The 25,159-nt window shown below is 35.6% G+C and overlaps 1 protein-coding gene and 1 long non-coding RNA gene across 2 annotated transcripts in view; both read left to right on the top strand.

The window, feature by feature from the left end:
• RPGR (retinitis pigmentosa GTPase regulator) overlaps positions 1–11,721 on the top strand; it is a 37,982-nt gene extending 26,261 nt beyond the window's left edge. The window contains 8 exon segments of the mRNA XM_066314037.1: positions 1,455–1,610; positions 2,117–2,241; positions 3,373–3,552; positions 4,431–4,596; positions 5,932–6,038; positions 7,759–7,824; positions 8,809–8,871; positions 8,873–11,721. Of these exon segments, the coding sequence (XP_066170134.1) occupies positions 1,455–1,610; positions 2,117–2,241; positions 3,373–3,552; positions 4,431–4,596; positions 5,932–6,038; positions 7,759–7,824; positions 8,809–8,871; positions 8,873–11,371 (3,362 nt within the window). The 3' untranslated portion in view covers positions 11,372–11,721.
• LOC136358149 (uncharacterized) overlaps positions 1–25,159 on the top strand; it is a 201,175-nt gene that overhangs the window by 83,198 nt on the left and 92,818 nt on the right. The gene's annotated exons all lie outside the window — the stretch shown is intronic.

Genomic DNA, 25,159 nt, shown 5'->3' with positions numbered 1-25,159 from the left:
TGTGGTTAAATTATCTGTGAGTTTCCAAAGAATTGTTAAAACAAATGCTGTACTTCTAAACAGAATTTTTGGAATCAGCCATCCTGAGAAAGCAGTTTACTAAAATAAAGATGAGACTTTTTATTACTTAGAGACAGCTCCTGTCTTTCAGGTGTAGTTTCTTGATTCTTATGCAGGAAGCCTAAATATTACAGGAAAAGTCTTACTACTTCTTTTACTTTATAAAGCTCCCAAGGTTCTTTCTTGCACTACAGTTTCAGCAGAGGGAGCTTTACTATTACATTTCCTTAAAAAAACAAGCTTACTCAATATTTTTCATCTACAATTTAAAAATAATGTGAGACCATTGGGCTTTTTTTTTTTTTTTTTTTTTAATGGTGTGAATTCATGACATCTTAGTATGGAACAATTTATAAGGAACAGAAAGGAAAACACTTTCCTAGAAGGAAAATTTCCATATGTAGTGTTACTATTTCATCACAGTTCCTTGGAAATTGGAAAGTTCTTTTACCTTAATGTGGATTTTTTTTGTTAATTCATAGTCTTTCCCATTTTTTCATATTAATTTTTAAAGTGCTTTAATTAGAATTTTTATCACTTTTCCTTTGTTGCCTACATGCAAAAGAAAAAGGGGCAGGAAACAAAATTCTAGGAAAACTTCTCCTTTTTTCCCAAAAAACTTCTCTGTTCAAGCATGACCTCATCAAGATTTCCAAGCTTCACAGTCTTCCCCTGTTTTGATGGAGTGCCAGGGATGGACACAGCAAGACTCTTTATTGCTTTGGAGAAGCTCTTATTCTTTTTCCTGGCACAGACAGTCCATTAAACAGACAAAATATAAACGTGGAAAGATGATTATTCTGTCACAAGATAACACAATTATAATGTTCTCTGTATTTATTGCTGAGCTGATTTCGTAGCTGAACAGAATACTGAAACCTATTCTGATACTGTTCTAGTCTCTTCTTACACACAAATTATGAGGTCTAGTCTATTGAATTTAAGGTCATACAATGTTCATGGAGCTAATGAGAAATTCGGGTGAGGCTATTGTGAACATGCATATATATGTATAAATACTGTGGTCTTGAATTGATTGCAGTATACCATAGTCCCATACATTTGTTTAACTTTGCTTTGTGTACATATAATCAGTGGATTATTTTGCATGTATGTTAGAAAATATATCGTACATTGAACCATTTAAAATTCTTTTCTGTGTACACTTTAGTGCTTCAGTTCCTTGGTTTTTTGTTGTTGTTGTTGTTTTATATTAATATTTGATAAATGTAACTGATTAGTTGGCATGTTTTTAATTGATTAAACATTTTTTATGATGTTTATGTCAGTGGCCTTCCATTTGGCAAATAGAACTTAGGTTATTATATAAATAAATACATAAATAAATATAGGTATCAGCATATTTGTGGTCAACTTTGCCTGTATAATTTCAGAGGCAGATGTTTATACTTTTGGACTTGGACAATATGGGCAGCTGGGACATGGAACTCTTGTGTTTGAAAGCTCAGTACCAAAGCCTGTGAAACACTTGAAGAGGCATAAAATACGTAACATTGCCTGTGGGGAAAATCACTCTGCTGTGATAGCAGGTATGGGAGTGCAAAATTATGGAACCATCTCTAGCAACTCACTATTATACTGTAAAAGCTTTCCTTGTACAATGAGCAGTAGCAGACATATCTGTTACTGGTTCTAAAGGTGAAATGAGCCAGTGAGAAAGGTGAATTTGATAGGAATTTCTAACTCAGCCATGCCATGCATAAGTGTGTATCTCCTGGGGGATTATAACCCCCTAATCATGCCTTGCTAACACATATTCTTATTTAGAAGCCTTTGTTTTTCTGTACAGTTGAAATCTTACTGTTTTCTTGGGAGATTTTTTACAAATTGTCTAGACCAACATATCAGTCAGTCTGAAAAAATGCGTATTTTTAAATAATACTCATCTTTGAATATCTAAAAAATAATTGTTCAGGTTTTGCTTTTGGAAGGGAAATATTTCTTACTTTCACTGCCTGTTACTTTGCTTGTAATGGTTCTGTCCTGGTTTTGTACTGAATCTTGGTTTTAACATCCTTTTTATTCCCACATGCAGAGAATGGCCTCATGTTTACTTTTGGAGATGGACGACATGGCAAGTTAGGATTTGGAGAAGAGAGTTTTACAAATCTGTTTGATCCTACTCTGTGTTACAATTTCTTGAAGTTCACAGTCCTTTTGGTAAAACCTTTCTTCATTCTTTGCAGACACCAAGATATGTATCTTTATATGAAACACATTATTAATGAGAACTGTAATTATTTCAATCTGTAACATTTAAATAGTGAAGGAAAGTGGAAATTATATGTCCTTAGTACAGACTTCATTTAGTTTAGAGTGCCTTTGACTTGGGCTACACATAGAGGTTGCTCTTTAGGGTTTTATTCAGTACTCTTGTGCCATGGTGTTCTGGTCTTTAGAGCTGTGGTAGCCTATAAATGGTATTATTTATTGCTCTGGGATGGTTGGAAGTATTGAGAAATTTATATCTTTTCTGTGAACACCAGACAGTCATCTTATCAATTTCAGCAATTTTTGTACAGTAGGATACCTTTAAATCTTAAGAAAATTTGAGGTTTTGGGGTTTTTAATCCATACTGGACAAGAAACCAGGAGTGGTCTTTTCTTTTGAGAATTGTGCAAGGGAAGTTTTTTTCATCTGCTTCTTGAGGTGTCAGTTTTTTCATCTTGCTTCTTGTCCCAGAATTGTCAGCATCAAAAATGTTAACATGACACAGGATTGAGCAAAATTTGGGACAAAAATCTGTTGATCACTTCTGTTTGTTTACTAGAATTACTGATGAAGAAAGTTTTATTTGAAGCAGTGAGTGTTTTAAAACTTAAAAAGTGAAACCTCCTATATTTAGGTCATAGTATTGTGTCTACTGGAGAGTATCAAATTTGTTTTACTTTTTGCTGATATTTTGATAAAACATTTAGGTTTGAGTCACTGAAACTATCAGTATTGCTCTCATTTGACTTGTATCAAAATAATTAGCTGAAATCTCTTGAAAATTAGTGGAAATAGCTACCTTCTATATCAGAAATTTGATAGACCTGTCTTTTTTTTCTGTTCAATACAAATATACTGTATTTCACTAACTAGGAGTGAAAATAAATCACTAGTCATTAGTGAACATAATTAAGTACTTTTATCTTGCTGGTGTTATTAGGAACTAAACTTGAAGCCATTTGAGATGTCTTACTTTTAATACATTTCTTCTTATCATCTAAGCCCCTAGAGATAACTGTAACAAAAGTGCACCCTTACTACTTGCAAGTGAAGTAATCAGACCTTTTTTTGAGCTGCAGGTTGCTTGTGGGGGTTGTCATATGCTGGTTTTTGCTGCTCCAAGATCTAAAGAATCTGAGGTAATCTTGGAAGATTTATATGAGCCTCGTTTGACTGCTACTCTCCCTAAAATGAGTGGGGACTTTGTACTAGCAAACACTTTGCAATTATCAGCAGCACGAATACGACGTCGAGAGAGGGTAAGTTCACAAATATTTAGAGTTGCCACACTTCTTTCAGGAAACAGAATCACTTTTAAAGCAAAAATCACAGCATATACCAAGCAGTTCAATATAGCTTCTTAAATTGTTTAATTTTAATGTATTGTATGAAAAATATATTGATGGTGGACCAAAAAAAAAAAAAAAAAAGAAAAAAATGTATTGATCAGATTTTGCTTATTTATTTCTGTTTTTTAAGAAAGAGATTAAAATTGAGTTTGTAATTTTTTGCTCTAAAATGTAGGACCTGTTCCTTTGCATTTGTTAAACTATCTTATAATTTTTTAAATAGTAAGAACATGACTCTTTTGCTGTTCCTTTTGTGTTCTTGAATATATTAAACAATTTCATAGTTTATAAAATAACAAATGAGAATATTAGATGTAGCTACTTAAAATATTACTTTTTGATCTTTTATATCCACTTTTATCTACACATTCCATGTGATTTCCTTAAACGGCACAATGAATTGGATCATTTCACTTACCTGTCTGAGAACTAACTCTACCAAAACCTGAATTTATTCTGTAAAAATGTATAGATGTTGTGGATTAAATACCTTGATGTTATTTGAGAGATTAGTTTTTCATTTTTGATAATAAAAAAATGTTCTTCTTCTCCTTTGTTCATATTTTAGGATTGCTTTGAGATGAAATCATTGCATAGAGATGATCTCAAAAATCCCACTATGGACCTGCCCACTCTCTAGGTTTATAAATAATTAAAATTTTAAAGATATTTGTTTCTGCTTATTAAGTTGCCCAATAAAAGCAAATACCACTGATAAGTATGAGAGATTGCTCACATTTTGTTCTTCTACCCTTTTTCTCAATCTATTGTTTTCCAATCTTCTAAAGGAAAGGTCACCAGAGCAGTTTGTTCGAATGGCACGAACTCTGCCTCCAATGGGGCAAAGCTTCTTAAGATCTTCATTGCCTGTGACAAGCAACACCAGCCCATTCTGGTTTTCTGCAACAAGTCATCCTAAATCTGAATCTGTGAGGGATGGAGAGCATGAAAAAGGTGAAGTGTCCCCACATCCTGCGGCTGGTTTTCTGATCATCTCTCATCATTCATAAACAAATGTTCAGTTTGAACCTGAAAAAGGGTTCTGGTTCAGTCTTACCTCAGGAGGATCTGGCAGCATACAGACACAAAAGCTGAGAAATGCAGACAAAAGTTGCCTCATACTGCTTGTGTTTGCAAAATAAGTTTAAAGATTATGGGGAGGCTTGAGTGAAAGAAAAACAAATTATAAATTGTACCTGTGTTTCCTTAAGCCTTGAGAAATAAGATTTCACAAAAATACTGTAAGAACATTACCTACTTATTTGTTTTTACCAAAAAAAAAAAAAAAAAAAAAAAAAAAAAAAAAAAAAAAAATACAGACAGGGAAAGTTTGGAACAGTCTTAAAGATATAGGTAAGATTACAACAAACTTGGATAAGAAAAAATAAGAAAAAGGTCTACTAATTCTTACAGAACCTTTCTTCTTCACTTGGAAATGCAAAAGTACTCTTCAGTCTTTATTATCTAAGGTAATAAGGATTTGTAATATTCTAGCTAATGAAAAAGTCTGGATAATCATAATACAGCACTGGACTTTGGCACAGATTCTCTAGAGCAGTTCTGGACTTATCTGGGTTTGTGGGCATGTGTGATTTCCTGGGAAGAACAATGCTGAAGACTTCAGAATTCAGAGCTCCTGTGTAATAGTTAGCTCAGGTTTACTTGGCAGAAAAATCTAATTTGGAAATAATTAATTCTTAGAATGAAGATGATAATTTTTAAATGTGCCAGCATGTCCGTTAGCATTTCTGGTTCCTGGAAACCAATGCAGTGAAATTTGAATTTCCTTTATGGTCTTCTTAGGCCTAAAACCTCGTGTTTTGTCCTGTGTGAAATGGTCATGGACCTGATGAGCTTAATGATGCAGGGACAGTTTTATAATGCTGCATTAAACTCTCTGTCTCTCCATCCATTACATAGATAATGTGCAATGGAGATAACAAGACTGCAGCTAATTTGGTCTAATTGTTACACTATTATTCAAGAGATTATCCAAAAGAATCTTTGTCACAGGTAATATTTAACCTTTAGTCTGAAAGACTGCAGAAACAATCAGAGATCTACTGTGCACTGAGACCAGATTGCTGAGCTACCTCTGTTGTTAATGATGAAAGAAGATGGAAATGTTTCTGCTGTGTCTTGGGCTGGGAGAATGAAGATTTTGAGGACTTCTGGACTGTGTTAGTAAAATAGGAATAATCTCTATTTTTTAAGAGTGGGGTGTTCTTTTTGCTATATAGTGTTTATTCCTATGACATTTGTTCTTTTTCCCCCTATTTTATCTTGTAGAAAATAATCATCAAAAAGATAAACCTGGTGAAGTTTCTTCAGAACAAGATTCAGATAATGAAAATAGTGACAGAAACCTTGGGGATACAACTGACATTCTAAATATGGTAATGTATTCCTATAATGGATCTGTAATTCAGTAATTTTTTGCAGGGGGAGACAAAGAAGCTAAATTGTGTTTCAGATGCTAATACAGAATTCTTGACTAGCCCAGAATGTCATGTGACACCAAAAAGTACTGACACACTGTTAAATGAGCATGCATTTTATATCATCATTACCCAATGCTAAAATATGTTTTATTATTTATTGTTTTATTGTATATGTTTTAAGTAATATTGTGATATGAGATTGAAGAAGTCCAAGTAGTGCAGTATCTTCTCACGCTTTGGCTCTGGAAACCAGAAAAGGATGCTGGAGGCCACATGGTGATCTCTATCTCTGACCTTTCTTTTCTTGATGACTTCCAACAGAGAATTGCAGGAAATGGAGCAGAAGAGCATTTTTCTTGATTCTAGAAGAGATTTTTTAATACAGATGGATCATATTAAAGAGAAGGCCAAAATCCAGACATTTTGATTATCTGGTGATCCCAGATTTTAAAATAAATTAAATATGTAAGAAATAAATTCCTACATATTTATTTTATTTTAAAAATGTGTTCACCTTGTACAACTTTCCAAAACATTTTATTCTCTCAGCAGAAAGGAGCATGTCTTGGCCTTAATGCAGCCACAGTTATGCTGAAGGGATTGAGCATCTTACAGGAATTATAATTTGTTTGCATTTAAAAGTACTTAGTAATTTAACAGGCTTTTTGTGCATGCCATTTATTTAATGTTATAAAACTTTATTTTGATTTACAAAGAAAAAATGTGATCAGATCCAATGCACATCATGGCCTTCATTAATTTACTGAAGCGTTATTTGCATGTTGCACACTTGATGTGATAGACTTCCTTCTCCTTTTCAATTTTACATCTATTGTGAATTAATTTTAAAACATTTAAAGATTTTAAACATAAATTTGAAAAAAAAAGCCCATCAGGCAAACTTGTCAAAAATACAAAATAAATCTTTGCTCTTCTTGGATCTGAATGAAAATAGTCTGTTACAGCATAGTTTTTATCAATTTTTCTAGACTGTGGCAGCATACCTCTTATTGACACATGTGACAAGAGGAAGAAAAACCTTTAATGTCATACTGATGATGCAAATTATTGGGAGTATGAAACCAGAACTGTCCATGCTCATTGTGTTGAAAAAGAATATAGTGGTCAAACCATGAGCAATTAAAAATCAGCAACAGACAATTTGGAGTATATGGCAAGAGATGAGCAAAATTTCGTTATATATTCCCACCTAATAGTATTCTATGTTGCCTCTTGATTTCTTGCTTTATGTGGAAGAGATAAAGGCATTAGATTCCAAGGAAAATTTCTGCTGTGTAACATTTTTTGAATAAATTTTTTCAAGGCCACGGTACCAAACTGGATGTTGAGTTGAAGATTGTGATGAAAAGGAAGTAAAGTTGTGTTTGTAGCCTCACAGTGAGTGGAACGTGGATCTCAAATGTGCCTGTGGGCTCTAAGAAAGGTCGGGGTAGTGTTAGTTGTTCACATTTGTTCACCACTCTCTGTATAAGCAGTAAATGAGGGAGTGGAAGTGAAATAGATGAGCTGAATGATCATACAGGCTTGTCCCACCCTGACAGTGCAGTAATATGAAAATGTTCATAAAATATCTCTATTTACTAGAATTGGGCTTTGATGCTGCTTTCCACATTAAATATATTTATTTTTTAAATAGAGATCTTATTTTTTGCAGACACATGCAATGAAGTTGAATCCTGGTGACTGGTCCTTAAAATTATCACCACTCCAGAAACAGAAGGTACTGTAACTGATTACATATGTGTGTATTGATACTGATGTTTTAAAAATCTGTGATTCATGTATTGTCCTAGTACTTCATTATTTTGCTTTAAGTTTTTAAAAAGGCAAATTTTACAGACCTCCTCTTGCTAATTTTGTGAATATACATGACCTAAAATTCTAAGAAGTTGCATGAAGGCAGAAAGAATTTGGGCAGGCACCTAGAACTCCACATATCCAGTGCAGTTTGAGATGACTGTATAATATTTCATCAGTTTAAGAAGCAAGATACTGTCATATACACCTTGTAACTTCAGGTGATAACATACATTTCTACTGGTTTGTTGCTGAGAAAATATTTTGGGACACAGTGTAAATAAAGGTTTTATTTACAGATATTCAACTTAAGTACATTTAAAGGAGCAATAATACTGGTATTAATTATTAATTAAAGTATTTTGTAATTCCTTCCTATTTCACTCCTAAAGTGGTCCCAGCTTTTCAGAACTTTGTTATATTTCATTAAATTTTTATTTTTTATTTTTAAAGTTATTATTCATGTTAAATAAGTATAAAATTTAAAGCAGAAAGACAACAGATTTTCAAACTTCTTAGAAAGGGCATACCAGTGAGGGCATCAGAACATTTCCAAAGGAGGAAGGTGTAAGAGAACTGTATTGATTTCCTTCTGCTTGCACAGCCTCATGCATTGCCCTTGCTCTGGTTTATGGGATGTGTTAGTGGCAATTCTTACTGCATTTCCTTGGATAGTGAGAAAGATGTAGCACTACACTCATCATTAACAGGGTGTTACGTTCTTCTAATATGTGCATTTGCAATTTCATTTCATGTGAAATATTCTACCTTTTATGCTGTCTTTTAATCCCCTCACAAATTGTTTCTTTTCTTGTTCATATGCTTTTGTAACATTTTTCTTACGCTGTCATTTGTCTTTAATGCTTTCTTTCTTTCTTTTTAATTTTCTGCTTCTCATGTGGAATAGAAGAACAATAAAAATGTGAAACTGAAAAGAGATGGTAAGGGTGGGCTGAAAAAAAAAGGATTCTGATTTCACAAAGGAGGACTCAGCGTTAGAGTCACAAAAGCAGTCCTCACTTTCAGAGTCACCTGGACAACATTTAGAAAAAAGTGGTGCCTTTGTAGGGAAGCCTGTGGCCAGAAAAAGCATAAAGAAGGGTAAATCTGAGCATGCCCAAAGTGATACTACTTTGAAAAGTGGTGCTCCAGAAATTACTGAGGATAAAAACATATTAGTGAAAAGGGAAAAAGAGTGTGTGGAAAATCTTGACTTTTTCAGAGAGCATGCAGCATACAATCTTCCCACTGAAAATCAAATTCTGACTGAAACAATAAATTCTTCCAATAAAAAGCCAAAAGCTGTTAAATCTAAGCAATCCCTTAAAATAGAGGTACTTCCTTCTGCTCCCAGGGATCAGCCTCAGACTGATTCATTAATTGTACAAGAATACAGTCCTGTTAAAAAGCAAGGGAGTCAAAAAACAACAGAAAGTCAAAACAAAATAAAGGATGGTGTTGAAAAATCTGACAAGTGTGAAAGAATAAATGTCACAGGAAAAGAAAGTAGTGCAGAACAGAAGGAGCTTAAAAAAAAGCATCAGATTTTGAAACAAATATCTGTAACTTCATCATCATCTTCAACTGAGGAAAGTAAGAATGGTCTCCAGAAATATATACTTAAGGAAGGTGTCTGCTATGAACACAGAATTGTCCAGAGGTCAAGGACAACAGTGACACATTTGGACTTAGAAAAAGACAGAGAGATTGAGGAGATGCAAGCTACAAACAGTGAGAAAGGATGTGTAGAACAGACTGAAGTAAAAAGCCTGAATGAGGAAGAAACGAGCTCTGATGCTAAATCTGATGCAGACAGACCATTAGAAATTAAGAATGAGGAGGAATCTGATCAGGGGCAGGAGAATGAAGGCAGTGAAAAGGATGCAAGTGAAAAAGAAAAACTGGATGAAACAATTGACAGTGAAGGTAAACTAGGAGAGGAAGAAGAGAGTGAAATGAAAAAAGATAGAGATGAAATTTCTGTAGAAAAAGATGAAGAGGAAAATGATAATGAGGAAGAAAATGAAAGAGAGGAATCCCAGGCTGAAAGAGACAGTGGGAATGAGGGTGCAGAGGAGACCGAGGAGCTCAATCAGCAAGATGGCAAAGATCAAGGAGATGAGCTAGGCAGGTTGATGGAGGAAGAAGAAATGATGAGTGAGGGAGAAAAGGACGATATGGAGAAGTATGAGAAGGAGGAAGGCACTGAGAAAGAGGAACAGGTTAAAAGTGTGATAAGAGATGAGAGTGAAGAAGAAGGGGAAGATAGAGAGGGAGAGGAAGGAAAAGGGGCAGAGGCAGAAGAAGAAGGAGAAGATGAAAAGGAAGATGAAGAAGAAAACAAAGAAAGGAAGAATGTAAAAGACAAAGAGGGTGAAGAGGAGAATTTTGGAGACTCATTGGCAGGGAGGGAAGAAGAGGTATCTGAAGAAGACCAGGATGAGGAAGATGCAAATACAAAAACTAAGGAAGTGGGTGAGGATGGAGTGGAAGAAGGAAAAGATGGGGAGGATGAAATGGAGGAGGAAAGAGAAGATGAGAAAGGGGAAGGAACAGAGGTAGAAGCAGAAGCAGAAGGGGAGGAGAGGGAAGAAGATGAAAAGGAAGAAGAGGAGGGGGAAAATGAAGAGGAAGGGGAAGATAAAGACAAAGGAGAAGGAGTGGAAGAAGATGAAGGAGTAAGGGAGGAAGAAGAGTCTGTTGGAGAAGATGAGGGAGAACAGGGAGTGGAAGAAGAGGAAGATGAGGAGGAAGCAGAGAGAGTGAAAGCAGAGGGAGTGGAAGAAGAGGGGGATGAGGAAACAGTACAGGAAGAAGAGGTAGAGGAGGGAGAAGAGGGAGGAGAAGAAGGAGAAGGGGAGGAGGGGGAAGAAGAGGAAGAGTGGGAAGAGGAAGAAGAAGAAAAAGAAGAGGGGGAAGAGGAAGAAGAGGAAGAGGGTGAAGAGGAGGAAGAAGAAGAAGAGGAAGAGGGGGAAGAAGAAAAAGGGGAAGAGGGTGAGGAGGAAGAGGGGGAAGAAGAAAAAGGGGAAGAGGGTGAGGAGGAAGAGGGGGAAGTAGAAAAAGGGGAAGAGGGTGAGGAGGAAGAGGGGGAAGAAGAAAAAGGAGAAGAGGGTAAAGAGGAAGAAGAAGGAGAAGAGGATGAGGGGGGAGAAGGTGAAGAGGAAGAAGGAGAAGAAGGAGATGAGGAAGGGGATGTAGGAGAGGAGGAAGAAGAGGATGAGGGAGAAGAAGATGAGGGTGAGGAGGAAGAAGGAGAGGAAGAAGAAAAAGCAAAAGATAAAAGCAAAAATTATAGTAGTAAACGTCCAGAAAAGAAAAGCAGACCCAGGAAGCCAGAAAAGACAGAACGAACTGCTTTACCAAACAGCTCTAAACAAAACATGAAATCCAAACGTCATGTAGCAAATGGTTTACATAATTCAGAACAATTTTGGAACAACGTGCTACCTCATTATTTAACATTAAAGTAGCATAGACTACTGGAGATGCATTTTAAGCCTATTCAGGAAACAGATTGATTTTTATTACTTAAAATAAACTTTTCATGGAACCAAAGCATACTATTATGCATATGATGTAAGTGCCAATTTCTTGAAAAAGACTGAAGAAAATGTTTAGATTTAGGATACTCTTATGAAAGAAATCATACTTTACTGATACAATCATTTTCACAGTCATGTTAATCATGTATGATATATAAAAAAACTAATTGCTGAGGAGGTAAACTGTGTTTGCCTCTCAAAGTGTAATGTCATGCTGACAAATGAATTATACATTGTAACACTGTAATTTTTGCCTTTGAATCAGCAATACACCAATTTTAGTTTTACTAATATTTTAGTAAATTTAGTAAATCAGGACAGTTTACTTGATAATGTGCCTTACATGAAAGGAGTTTCAGTAAATTAGCAAATGTAGCTATTTTTAAATGTTGGTATCACTCCATAATTTATTCCCCCTACTTTTATTCTGTTCATACATTGATAAAATTTTCAAGTACTTAAAGAAAGGACAAGTTGCCAAATTTACATGAGTCAGTGGACGGGAGGTAAATGGAAATGCAGGCCTGGGTAAGTGATGGCCTGGGACATTTCAAGGCCTTAAGGCTGACTTCTTATTTTGGTGTCAGCACACAATTCTGTGCAAAAAGACACACAGAGATCTCAGAATCTGACCTAGATTACATTAGAGTTCAGGGATAATTTCTGAATATCACACTTGGTGATTAGATAAAACTAAGGATTTGAAATAGACACCTCTAAAACTTTTTTTATTTGTTTATATTGTACAATACACAAAAGATTCTTTATCTGCCTACAAAAGACTACATCACATTAGTCCTCTTGATTCTGAGGTACTTCAGGAAGGGGAATATATGTTTTCAGGATCAGAGCCAAAGCTTCTCATCATTGGAGGAGATTTCTGGTTTTCCCTCCTAAAAAATCCTATCTATAATCTCCCAAAAACAGTAAACCAAGAAGCCAGATGGAATAGTAAAGAAAGTGGGAAGAAAGTCTGAATTCAGTTTGGAAAAGACAAAGTTAATACTTTTAGAGTTCCCTTAAAATATGCAAACAAATCTTGCAAATTGATTTTGTAAGATGATGCATCACTCCTTCAACCATTAAGGACTGAACTGGCAAATGAAGAGATAGGGACTCATCATACAGCATTGTTACTTGAATATTATGCCAATGGGTGGTCTGAGAAATTTTTGTAAACAGATCTCAGTATTGACATGCTCCAGAAAAATAATTATTTAAACCCTATCTGAAAATGAGGAGAGAAGAAAGGAATCAAAATGAGTAAATGTCATTCAATAAAAATGTAAATGGGATCAATATATATGTTGAGATTATGAAACATTTTAATATTTTTGTAAGATACTGGCATTAAACGATCTTTGACACAATGTCTTCAGAATTTGTTTTCTATAAAGCCTGATCAGTAGTTTGCCAGTAAATCCTATTCCTGCCTCACTCACCCTTTCCATATACTGCATTTGAAGGTAAGATCACTTCAGTCACATGCTAACTGCAGCAAACTGTTACCTCAGACTGTATTTTTGTGAAATTTGTTTCAAACTTCGGAATTCTCTGGAACACATTGTCTTGACATCAGCATGTGTTTTTGGAGCAGGGTAAGTATCCTCATATTCTGTTAGAGAATGTTTGATCAGTTAAATGCCCTGCCCAAGAAATCAGCTCTCTCTAACAATGGAGTCATTGGATATTTTGCCACTGTGCTGTGTTATCACTGAACTCCTCTGAAAACACTTCCCTTTGAAACTAAGTGGAGCTGTGATGTGTCATTTTGTATTTCTTAGGAAAGATTAGGATGCTACTGTGATTAAACTCAGAGTAGTATTGGAAGCTATTTTTATAGCCTTAAAACTGGGTTTCTTGCATATGGCATCTACTTCCTTGTGGTTCTAGTGTTCATTGTTGGAAAAAAACTGGGCTGTGAAGAACAAAACAACCCTGTTATTTCTAGTGAAAAATATTTCCTAGAGAGAGGGATAGAGAAAAAAGAGAACATTTTAAAGGAAGGGATTTCCAATTCCACATAGGAATGGTCCTTCATTTACTGTTTGGTTGCAGCGTTTGATGTAAATTCTTAGGCAAATGAGGACTATTTGTTGTTTATCTCTTAACATATGATGATAGCAGAAAGCTTTCCGAGAGTGAAGGATGCCAACTTATGGGAATCTCCTCTTCTTTGTTTTGTCTGGATGAAAATTCATTGATTTGAGAACTGATTTTATGTGGTTTTGTGGAATATTCCTGTGGTAGGGGAAAAGCAGAGCTTTACTCCAGCACTTCTAAGGGTTTTCCACTGACTCGTTACATAAATTGTGCTCTGTGCCAGTGTTTCTGGGCTTTGAGGGGACCTTGGAACTCCATTAGCATAACGAATGGAATTTTATTTAGTTTAACTCATTCTGGTTTATGAAGTTTGCTACTTGTGGTTTTGTGAAAAATCAATATAACGTTAATATTTATTATGGCATACAAAGAGATTTATATGCAGTACTGACGAAACATGGCAGAAATAGTCCTGAGTTATTTTTTAATAGACAAAAAATTCCTACATTAGAGAAAAAAACTAACAGACAATTGCCCAAACCAAAGATCTGCCCATCTTTTTTCTACCAGTGGCTACTGGTGGGTGCCTGGGGAAAAAAAATAGAATATTAGAGTAGCACAAACATGTGGTGTTGCTTTGCCCTTGTAATCATTCAGTATAATGAATATATTCATAATTTTCAGGAATTTGTGGTTCAGCGATATATGTATTCCATTTAACATCCATTTTCTTCACAAGATTTTCATTCTATCAGGTTTTAATCTGTTTTAGCATGTTCTGGAAATAATTCTTACATTTCTTTAGACATTGCTTGGAGAAGTAACTCCTCTTTATGTTTTTGCATCATTTAATGTCATTGTGTTCTTGTACTAGAAAAAAGAGCATTTCTTCTCTCTTCATGATTTATTCCCTAATGATTGTCATGTGGAAAAACTGTTCAATTCTGTGGTTTAAGTCTATAATAAGTGGTTTATTGATTTATTAATTACAGTTCACCAGCAATCAACCACCTCTACGTTTAATTCAAGAGCAGCAACACAGCAGTTGACGAGAAGTCTGGACATCCTTAAAGTGTTAATAGGCACCTGTGAATTTCTAGGCACCCCCTTCAGCTCATCTCAGAAGTTTGAATCCCCTGCATAGCCTCACAGACATTCACAGAATTTCAGATGCACCTGCTGCCTTTTACAGCAGGTATCCAATGCAAACACCTCTGGCACTTTCAGAGGGCTGGGGTGCAGCTCTGCTGCTGCCTCACAGCTCTACTTAGAGGTGAGGGTGCTCTGGGTGCCCTTGGAATATTCTGTAGCACAGCTCTTCTCTTGTGCCTGCAAAATTTCAGCAGATAAATTTCTCCATTATAGCTGAACATATCAAACCATTTCTCCAGATAGTAAATCTCTTTGCATAATTGATGCTGAATAACAAAAACTTCCTTCTCCGACCAAATAAAATGTCTAGGTTTCACTGAATGTTTTTTGTTCCAGTTTCTTATCTGGATGAGTACATGGATATTCCTTAGAACAAGGCCTTTCACAATTATGCAGAAAGGACATCTAGTTTTTGTCTTCATTGCTTTTAGGGTTTTTCCCTCCTAGCTTTTCTTACCTTTAGGCATCTTTTAATATAAATTTTAGCTTATTTTCTCCCAAGATGACACTATTTCTAGCTCCTCTCTCTCATATAACATTAAAGATCTGTAAAAAGGCCACAACAGGGCAAAGTAAATGTCAAAGGGTAAAGTAAATGTCAAATTTTTCATCTAATATCTAATTGTGGAAGTGATACTGTTTAGTACTGTGGCATTCTATGAGCAACTGAGCAAATTCTTTGTTTGCACAAATGGCAAACCCAAAGCACTTAGTAAAGCACTGAGCATGTTTGGGATCCAAAGTCACTCACTGAGCTGTAACATTCTTATACACTTATTTATGTTTTAATGGAGACCGAAGAGGTTAACTTTTTGCATATTGAAAGGATTTTGGAGATACAGCTTTGGCATCAAAAAATTGCATTGCATAGCATGATGGAGGTTTTATTTTTCTATCGCCAAAAGAAGAAGCGAGTACACTTAATCGCTCTCTTTTTTTAAGGATTTATGATAGTGGTCATTGCTTTTTTGCTTGTCAGCCTCATGCCATAATAATTTAAACAAATATTAATACTACTATCTCAAATCCCCATGCTTAGTTATGAAAATAATTCTTATCAGGGCCCTGAAATGTCTAGTGTAAAAATTACCACTCTGTTTTTCTTATTTCTCCACCATTTAAAAATTAGAAATAACTCTTTTGGTCTGTTGTGGGTTGCAGGGCTGTCTGCTGGAGTGTGCTAGGTTCAATGGTGTGGATTGAGAGCCTTATAATTTGTCATGACTGCCAGACCTTTTACACAAAGTCTCATTTGTGGTTTGTGTGAAATGCAAAGTATTTGTACTATCATATGGAGAGCGTGAGAGAGAGAAACGAAGGTGACTCTAAAAAGAATTTTATATTAAACAAAGCCTTTATCTGCACCTCTTTTGTAAGGATATAGATCACAGTAGTATTGAAGAGTAGTATTTCAAACCTCCTGTGTACTAGTGTTAGTACAAGAGCCTATGCTGTTTGACTGGAAAGTGAACAATAAATACCAACCTAAAAGGAGCTTGTGAGCCACCCTGGCAGAGCCTGGCTTTCTTACAGGAAATATAAAATACTTCACTTTCATTCTATCCAGAATCTATCCAAGGCACAAAACTACTTTCATAATTAGAAACACAGAAGTGCTGCAAAATTTAACCTCTTTTACAAGGCACTTCATTATCATCCGTGAGGAGAAAAAGAACAAAGCAAACCTGAACATGTCTTGCATCAAGGGCACAGAAAGAAGTCAATCTGTGCTTTAAAGCCAGCCTTGCAGTGGCTGAGAGAGAACTTCCACAAGTGCTGGCATGACATGGAGAACAATTCCATGGGAAGCTGGTGGCACTTGCAGTTGCATTACTGAGTTGGGTGTGCCTTGAAAAATCTATGAAATGAGAATGGGCTTAAAGATGAGCGATGGTTGTGGAAAAATGACCACTTCTACATCAGAGTAATTTGAAATGGGAGCTCTCCCCTGAGACCCAGTCTTGCAGTCTGTGGAGGTTTTAGAAGTGATTCATGGACCAGCTCTTTGAGGAATTTACAGAGTCAGAGAATCTCAAAAAACCTTCCTGCCTGCTTTGGTGCTTTGGCAAAAATTTTCCTTTACCAGTATTTTTATCAAAACACTGAATAAAAACCAGCATGATTAAGGCAGGATTTTAATAAAAAATACAGGATTTGGAAGAGGCATGCAGTACTCTAAGATATGTGCACAATAAAAGCAGAAAGTAGTAACTGTCCTCATTCACTTGCAAATATGTGGGAGCTACATGACAAACTCCAGACACTAAAATTTTTTTCTATAAGGATTTGGAAAATATGCACAATCTGCATCCAAGTGTGGGCCAATATTCCCAAGTAATTTTTTTTTCTCTGTGTCTGCTAGCATTAAGAATTCATTTTATACAGCATAATATCTTCCAGAGACACAGTAGGTTTTTTAGATAACACCAACATATTCTGGAGTTGCTTATTATATTTCTCCTGTTTTGCGTAAGTACCCAGGAGTTATTTTGGTATGTTATTTCTGAATATTAGAGGATATTTATGTTATTGTGTAAAATACTTCATAAGAGATTATACTTGATGTAAACAGTCTGTAACTTGTTTTATGATTTTCACAAAACACCTTAAAAATTATTTCTTATTCTATAGAAGTTTTTTTTCCCCTTTTTGCTTGGAAATTTATATTTTCTATTTTTTTCTCCAAAGAAAGAAAATATTTATGAGAAGGTAACTGGTTTGTATATGAAAGCTGCAGTACATCTGAGCTATTTCAGATGTTGACTTATCTTGGAGAATAAAAAAAAATATGTTCTGAGTTGCTAGGAGGAAAAACCTTTAGATAACTCTATTTAAATTTGTAGTGAAAAACTGGGAGTACAAATACTTCTTCAGAATGTAGTTTTAAATTACAATTTTATACATTGTTAAGTAGTTGCTTTTATTCACAGAAGAATGCAGAGATATATCTTTCTGTAGGTACACCTACAGCAGCAAGCTGGCAAACCATAGAATAATTACACCAAAGCCAACTGAAATAATCTTTAAGAGAATGCCCTCAAAAATTACTGGCTACTCTGTGTAATAAATGCCAGTATGCAATCTCAGGATGACACCTAAAGCCTTGGTTAATAAGTGTAATCCAATTAATCCTCTTAATGCAAACTATGTGCACTGCCAGCCTATGGCAAAAGTGCACGGGTCTGTGGAGACTTGTAGGTTGTTGTGTTCAGCTAAATAGTAAATAAAATAAATTATGTAGCAAAGTATGGGTCAAAAAAACTTAATGGAAAATGAGTCTGTTCAGTCAGTCTCTATCAATACCATTTTCAGCTGTGTATTCACTATTTTATCCCAGGGTGATGCCATCCTATTGGAGGGCACTGTTGTAATTAGTCACCACATGTCCAAGGTATTCAGTGTCTCACTACGTGGCAACTGCTACTTCAATGTTTTCTTCCATCGTATTTACAAGACATAGCTATCTTTAAAGTTCAGTTTTTGACATTTAACAATGGAAACTCCCATCTGACATAAACCTAGTTTCCAATGGTTTCACTGCACAGTCTGCCTGAAATTACAAGTGCAACACTGCCTTAGTTTTCCAGGATATTTACACAAGAGCAGCATTAAGGGAGTGTAATAAGTATCAGGTAACCCATGTTAAGTGCTCTTTACATAAAATTATGCCATTAGGAAATCAATATAAGCTAGCAGAAGCCTAGGTGTTAACTTTTAGACAAGTTATGGTAGGCTCAGTTTTTTACTGGAAATTCTTGTAAGTGTTATTTAGCTGAGCTTTTCTGTTTGTCTACGTGACAATATATAAGGAAAGCTTAGTTTGGCTGCCTTGTAAGTGGAAGGATAAGCTGCTAAATCTCTCATTTGAGTACTCACATCTTTGAATTTTGTCAGTCTTTAAACTGGACAGCTTTCTTTAATAATCATTAAAGTGAAGGATATTTCTCTAAGGCTTAGAGTAGCTGAGCTAGTAACTTCTCTATATAAATAGCTACAAAGTGAAAGCCAGTTCAAATACCTGATGACAAGTGGCTAACACTGTGTGGACTTTAAGGTGTTAAGCTGTCGCTGGAACTGCTTAGTAAGAAACTACACAGTATGGATCCTAGCTTTGCTGACAGTTTTGTCAGACAGTATTTCCAATCACTTCACATCAAATGCCTCGACACCCTGAGCAGTATCAAGAAAATGTTACATGTCTACCCATCCATGTACCTCCAACCCACAAATGGTAAACTGAGTTGTTTGGGTTTGGGGTTTTTTTTTCCACTCATCTGTTTTAAGATCAGGGCTGGTATTGTTACTTTCAGTGCTGTTTTAGTAAAATGTTAACCTGGTGCCTTTCCCCAGCATGGACAGGTCAGGAGTGACATGGATGAGCACTACGTTTTTGGAGAGCAGAATGACAGCTAGCATAGGATATGATTGCTCTGCCTGTTCCTCTTCAGTCCTGCATCAAAGTAAGAAGATAGTGTATAGAATGTGTTTTGTATTTGTCTTTACTAGTGCTTCAGAAAGAGAGCATTGTTCAGGCCCATATGAAGCATTATGCCCATTGCCCAACCTCCTTGGACCTAACACCCATCTACTCAGAGTCTTCTACTTCATAGGGAAATTCCTGTTTGGTATTTACACCATCCATTTATCCTGTACACATGTAAAAGGGCCATGAGAATGCTTTTGGGCATGTTAAGCTAATGAGCTGGGCAGGTAATGGAGAGATCTGTTCCTTAAATGACTAAAAACTCTGCTAAGCAATTGCTGGTTTATGGCTGCTTGGCAGAACACCACACAGGAACAGACATGTAGCTACCTACTTCATTCTCAACTCTCTTTAATAAGCTTCTCTGTGGATTTTTAACAGTTTCCACAGCAACTGGAAACAGAAACATCTCTGTAAACCAGAACTCCTAGAACTCTCCACTTCAAGTGGTACACATAGTAATTTCAGCTCTCTTCATCACTGAGTTTTCACCAGATTTTTAAAAGATCTGCAGCTAAATTTGTCCCATCAGTGGCTTTGAGATTTTCTTCCCTAAAAATATAAAATGCTGGTGGCAAACATTATTTTGACTTCTTGAGGAGACGGGGAAAGATACCATTAGCCTTCCCTTCTAAAATGCTAATTATGAGCAGCCCATCTGCCAGAGCTGTTTCCATAGTCTAAGCAGGAGTGGTCCACAATGAAGCAATTACACAATTACAGAGAAACCTAGTTTGCAGCTGTTGTTTGAGCAAGGTCTACCATGAGATATCTCTCAGTCTTCAATGAGACTTTTAGCCAGAGCATGGCACCGGGTGAGACAACAGTACAGAACACAGTGAAGTTTTTCCCTTCTCTCCTGTGGACATAGGACTACATTTTTATAGAGAATTCCAAAATGAAATGTCTTTATTCTGTATTAATCTGCCCAAAGAAAAGCCAGCTGCAGCCATTTTAGCAAAAGATAGTTATACTCACTGAGTTATATCCACTAAGACAATACTTTTGCCAAAACCAGTGCAAGTAAGGTCATTTATCCCCATAAGCTTAGAAACGGCAAATTTATGTTTAAGAATGTCTAGTTATGAAGGTCTGGATTTGCAGAAAAAGCAGAATAAATGCATGAAAAGAAATCAGCAAAAACAGCTCTACAAAAATCTGTCTAGTGTGTTAAATCTGCAAGGTTATATTTTCTAGACTGCTGTTCTGCTGTACTGATTTATTATACTAGATGTACAAAATGCTTAAGGCTGTTTCATAGTAATGACCATGGTTTTTTCCTTGAAGAAACTGGCACCTCAAGCCTAAATGAAACCAGCTTGAAATATTTCACTTGTATGCTCTCTACTACTTTTGACTTTCTGTGTGTGACCTTGGCCCAGACAGCTTCTCTGTGCCTCAAATTCAGAGGTATTCTTTCAGCATTATCTTTCTATGAAAAAGGAATTCAGAATGAAATAAGAAAATAAACCCCCTAAAGCATGATGAAAGAGAATAAAGAAGAGATTATAGGTATATATAATATATGCAAATAACACATATATATAATACATACATATGCACATATATGTACTTTAATTAGTAGCCTTGATTCTTAGATTAATAAATTCTTCAGGTATAAGTTTGAATGGTCAGATGATTCATCCTTTAAGGTAGAAGCACATCTGTAGTATGACACTCTCAGACCATTCCCTACCATTGGTAAAATCTCCAAAATATGCCTGTAAATGGGCAAGCAGAAGTAACAGTAATAGAACTGTGCTATCAGAATTATGATGCAAAGTGTGCTATTTTAGGAGTTGAACAGATGAGATGACACGTGTGAAAAGCTGCAGTGAATGGAAACGGGGTCAGTCTGGGAAGCTGTTTAGTTAAACAGGTTGTTTCCTCTGAGTAAAAGGAGCATCTCTCTCCTCCACCTTTTTTATTTTGGATGAAGAGCATGGCTCAGTTGCTGAAATAAATTAATCTAGTGTGATTTTAGGTGTTGTAGGCTGTGAGCTGGGGTCCAGAATGATGCAGTTTTCCATAAGTCCCCTGTAAGGATGCCTCGGATTCCTGGGATATGTGAGTTGGGCTTAGCAGAGGAGTTCCACCAAAGGTCTCTGTGTTCCAACTTCTAGAAACATTCACTGGTGGTCTCCTCCTCACCAGCAAATTACCTTCTAATGACCATGAAAACAGCTGGGGAGACAACAGGAAAAAATAAAAAAAAGTAAGAGAGAATAGGGAAAAAGCCTTAACAAAAGATAGGACACAACATTTGGAACCAGGTCTAGGAAGGAGTTAAATGTAAGACTCATTCCTTTACCACACTTCCAAAAGAGTGTGCAGATACTTCCCACCAGTTCCTATTGGCTGCAGTGGAACAGAAATGTTCTCCTTCTGGGCAGTGATGTGCCTTCACTAGATTTGACCTTAGAAGCCCTTGGTTTAGGCCCTTATATTTCTGCAACAGGAAGGAGAATTTTTCTTATTTAAATATTGTATTTTATGCTTTTGTAAGTACATACTGGCATAATAATGACAATCTGATTGAAGGGAGTAAGAAGGATATAATTTTTCTACATCTTTCACAAAAATAACATTCGTGCTTTTAAATATTTATTTTATAATGTCTTTGGCCATTTTATTTTTACTATACTGGAGTTTCATCTTAGACTGAAAATAACTTAAATTCAAATTAGAATGTCTGTATTGAATGACATCAATCAAAGCATTGTATCTGGCATTTCTTCATTAATTTTCTTGAGAAAAAGATTTGATTTTTTTTCAGTGTTGGAATTACTACTTTTTGTGTCAATTATGCTCATTTCAAACATTTAAAAGAAATTCTTTCTTTCCAAAAAGGAGTTGTTTTCATTGCTTTTCCTTTGAGGAGGCACATGTTGGTGAAACATTAGTCAGCTACACTCCTAATGTTCCCTGGAGGTCAGGGTTTTTTTTTAAATATACTAAAACTAGCAAATTTTGATTGAGGTCTCCTGTGTCTGTTCTTATTCTATCTACTCCTCAGAATATTTCCTTTTGAGTTTTCCTGTTCTTAGTCAAATTTTGATATGTGATGAACTGGTATAAGATGAGGATTATGATCATTGTACAGCTTGAGATTCAAAATTATGTTTTGGCAATTTTGTCCAAGGAACAAAACTTGTCTGGAGATGAAGAAATAGATGATGATGAGGAGGAAGAAGAAGAAACAGAAGAAGAAGAAGAAGAAGAAGAAGTAGAAGAAGTAGAAGAAGAAGAAGAAGAAGTAGAAGAAGTAGAAGAAATAAAAGGAAAAGAGGAAACCAAAGAAGATGAAGCAGGAGAAGGAACAGAAAAAGAAGAGGAAAAAGAGGAAAAAATTGAAAATGAAAAGAATCATAAAGTATCTGAGGGAGAGACCAGCAGTCGTAGTAGCCCTTTGGAAACTGGAGAGGTAAAGGCCTTTTAAGTTTCTGGTCTCTGAAAGAATTTGGTTCTATAGCTAACTTCAGTTTGATATGTGTGTGACTATCCTGTAAATGCAAAGTTGTTGTTTGGGGTGGTTTTTGGTGGAGGGAGAAACACATGTAGGTGTTAATAGTTAAACCTTAGTTAATAGTAAATAGTTAAAATAGTTAAATAGTTAATAGTAAATAGTTGAAATAGTTAAATATTTTTCTTTAAACAATTTTGAAAGAGGGTTTTTTTGTTTTTGTTTTTGTTTTTCTTTTGGTCTATAGACAGAGGAGACTACTCAGAAAGAGACCATCATTCAGCAGGGTAAGAATACAGTTCCTAAGAACTGGCCATTCTAAAGACAGATATAAGTTTTCTAAACAATATTATAAAAATACTGGACAACAGAGTCCTTGTTCATAGTTGGTAAAGTTAATCTTGAGAGGTAATGAAATTTGAGGGGCAATTCCCATTATTAATTGTTAATGATTTGAAAGAAATTAATACTTTCCCCAGTTATGTGTTGGAGGAAGTCCATGAGAAGGACTTTCTCTAAGCAGGACTGCATCCTGCTAAGAGCAGTTCCGGTTGTGCAGTGCCAAGGTCATGGTAATTTTATTATCTCTCAGGCAACTACTTTAGGTGCCCTGTGCCTCACTTCAACCAAGAAGCTTCTCAGAATTCTTCCCCATCTTTTCCAGCTGACATTTCCTCATTCCATTCACAAAGAGATAATTGTAGGTGAAATGTGCTAATTGCTGAACACTGTAAGGGTGCTGAAGATGTAAATCTAGAAGCTCCTTGCAGTTTTGATGGCAGTTTATGAGAACTATATATTCCTTTGGAAAAGCTGGGGAACATGAAGTTGAGTGTCCTATATGTGTAGGACTACTTTTATTTTAGAAATTTTGGAATAATCTAGAATGGTTTTCTTGAAAAAAAAAAATAACAAGTGTGGTATAACACAGACCAGAGCTTTTATAATGAAGAAGCTATGTTATTTATTTTCAATATTATAATGGAAATAGCTTGTACAGAAGGGATGCTTAAATGCTTTTCCATTATCCAGTGATCTGGAAGTTTTGATATTAAGTTTGAAATTTATATGATTCATACAGAGAGTATAGGAAAATTTAAACACAAAAACATCAACTGAGATGGAAAGTTTTTCCTTTCCCAGAATTGTTTCTATGGAATAAGATTCATGCTGAACCATAACTCCTGCCCTAAAAGTCAGCTTTACCAAATTACTTACTTAGAATATACTTACAAATAAGTGTGCAAGACATTGTCTCCTATCAGCAAGAGGAAACTGTGAGTGTCAAGTAAGAATATTTTATATATCGTCACTGCCTTAAGTGTTCTGTTCTTAGAAATCGAGCATCGGGAGAGTAATATCAGAACATTATATGGAGAGGTTAAAATATAAAATAGTCCTTTCAGGCTGAGCATCAAGTTTTACTAATTATGCTGAGTGATTTTCAAGTTTTATGTAGTGACTTCTACTTCAAAAGTAATCTGAAGAACAATTTTTTTCTGCTTTTCTTTGATATTTTTCTGATTTGCATGAATCAGAAGAAAGTTAATACAAACGTTTATATTATTGTAGAGGAGGAAAGCACTGACAATCACACTGTGAACAATTCTTCAGAGAACACTGATGACCAAAGAAATGGAAGAATTGTGGGGAGAATAAAGGTTTGTGGCCTGATATTTCTTTCTAGCTTTGCCAGTAACCAAGAAGCCAGTGGGCAGTTACCAAAGCAAATAACTCATATGATCTGCAAAACTAATTAAACTGCTGAGTAACCTGTTCCTTCTGTTTAGGACTTGATTTTATTTCTTGAGAGAATAACTTTAAATTGTACAAATAATAGAAATTACGTAAAGCCTATTATGACCTCTTCATGATGTCCCGAAAGTGATTGTTTATCATGTCACGTACTGGTGATGTGAAAACTTAGACTTGATTCCTATGGGAAATTATCTAAAAAGATTTCCCCCTCTATTTGTCTCTGAAAGCAGAAGCTGAGATCATTGACCTTGAAGCTATTTGCAACATGCACTGATTTTGTGATCACATATATCTCTTAGGTAGGTGTATGAGCATGTTGAGGAGTACCTGATATGGAATTTCTTACAGGTTTTAGGATCCAGAGGCTCCTGCAGAGGCTGCTGAGTTTCCTGTTGACCAAAGACCTTAAGCATCAGTTAATTTTGACCCCTGTGGTCTCACTGAGCACAGGCACTGTCCTTAATGGCAGTACACACGTTTATCAGGAGCCAGAGTAAGCACTTACTGCTCTGGGGCTTTATTTTTGAACCTAGCCTCAGGCTCTTATTTGAAAGAAACCCAAACAAATGCACCACTTACAGCATTTTGTACAAACTGTACAATGTGTAATTAGATAAAATGTAATCACTTTAACTGTTCTGATTCCCATGTGCTATTTTAGCACATTTCAAATATTGCAAATGTTTCTCGTTAACTTTTTTAGTCATTTTGTTTTGAAATAAAAAAATTACTTTACCAAAGAGAAATCTGCCAACCTCATTTAACTTTGGTATATACAAAAAGGTTTGGGGTTTTTTATCTTGAATTTCACTGCTAA

Source organism: Sylvia atricapilla, chromosome 2 (assembly GCF_009819655.1).
Source record: "Sylvia atricapilla isolate bSylAtr1 chromosome 2, bSylAtr1.pri, whole genome shotgun sequence".
NCBI lineage: Eukaryota > Metazoa > Chordata > Aves > Passeriformes > Sylviidae > Sylvia > Sylvia atricapilla.
This window is presented reverse-complemented; position numbering and strand designations above follow the sequence as displayed.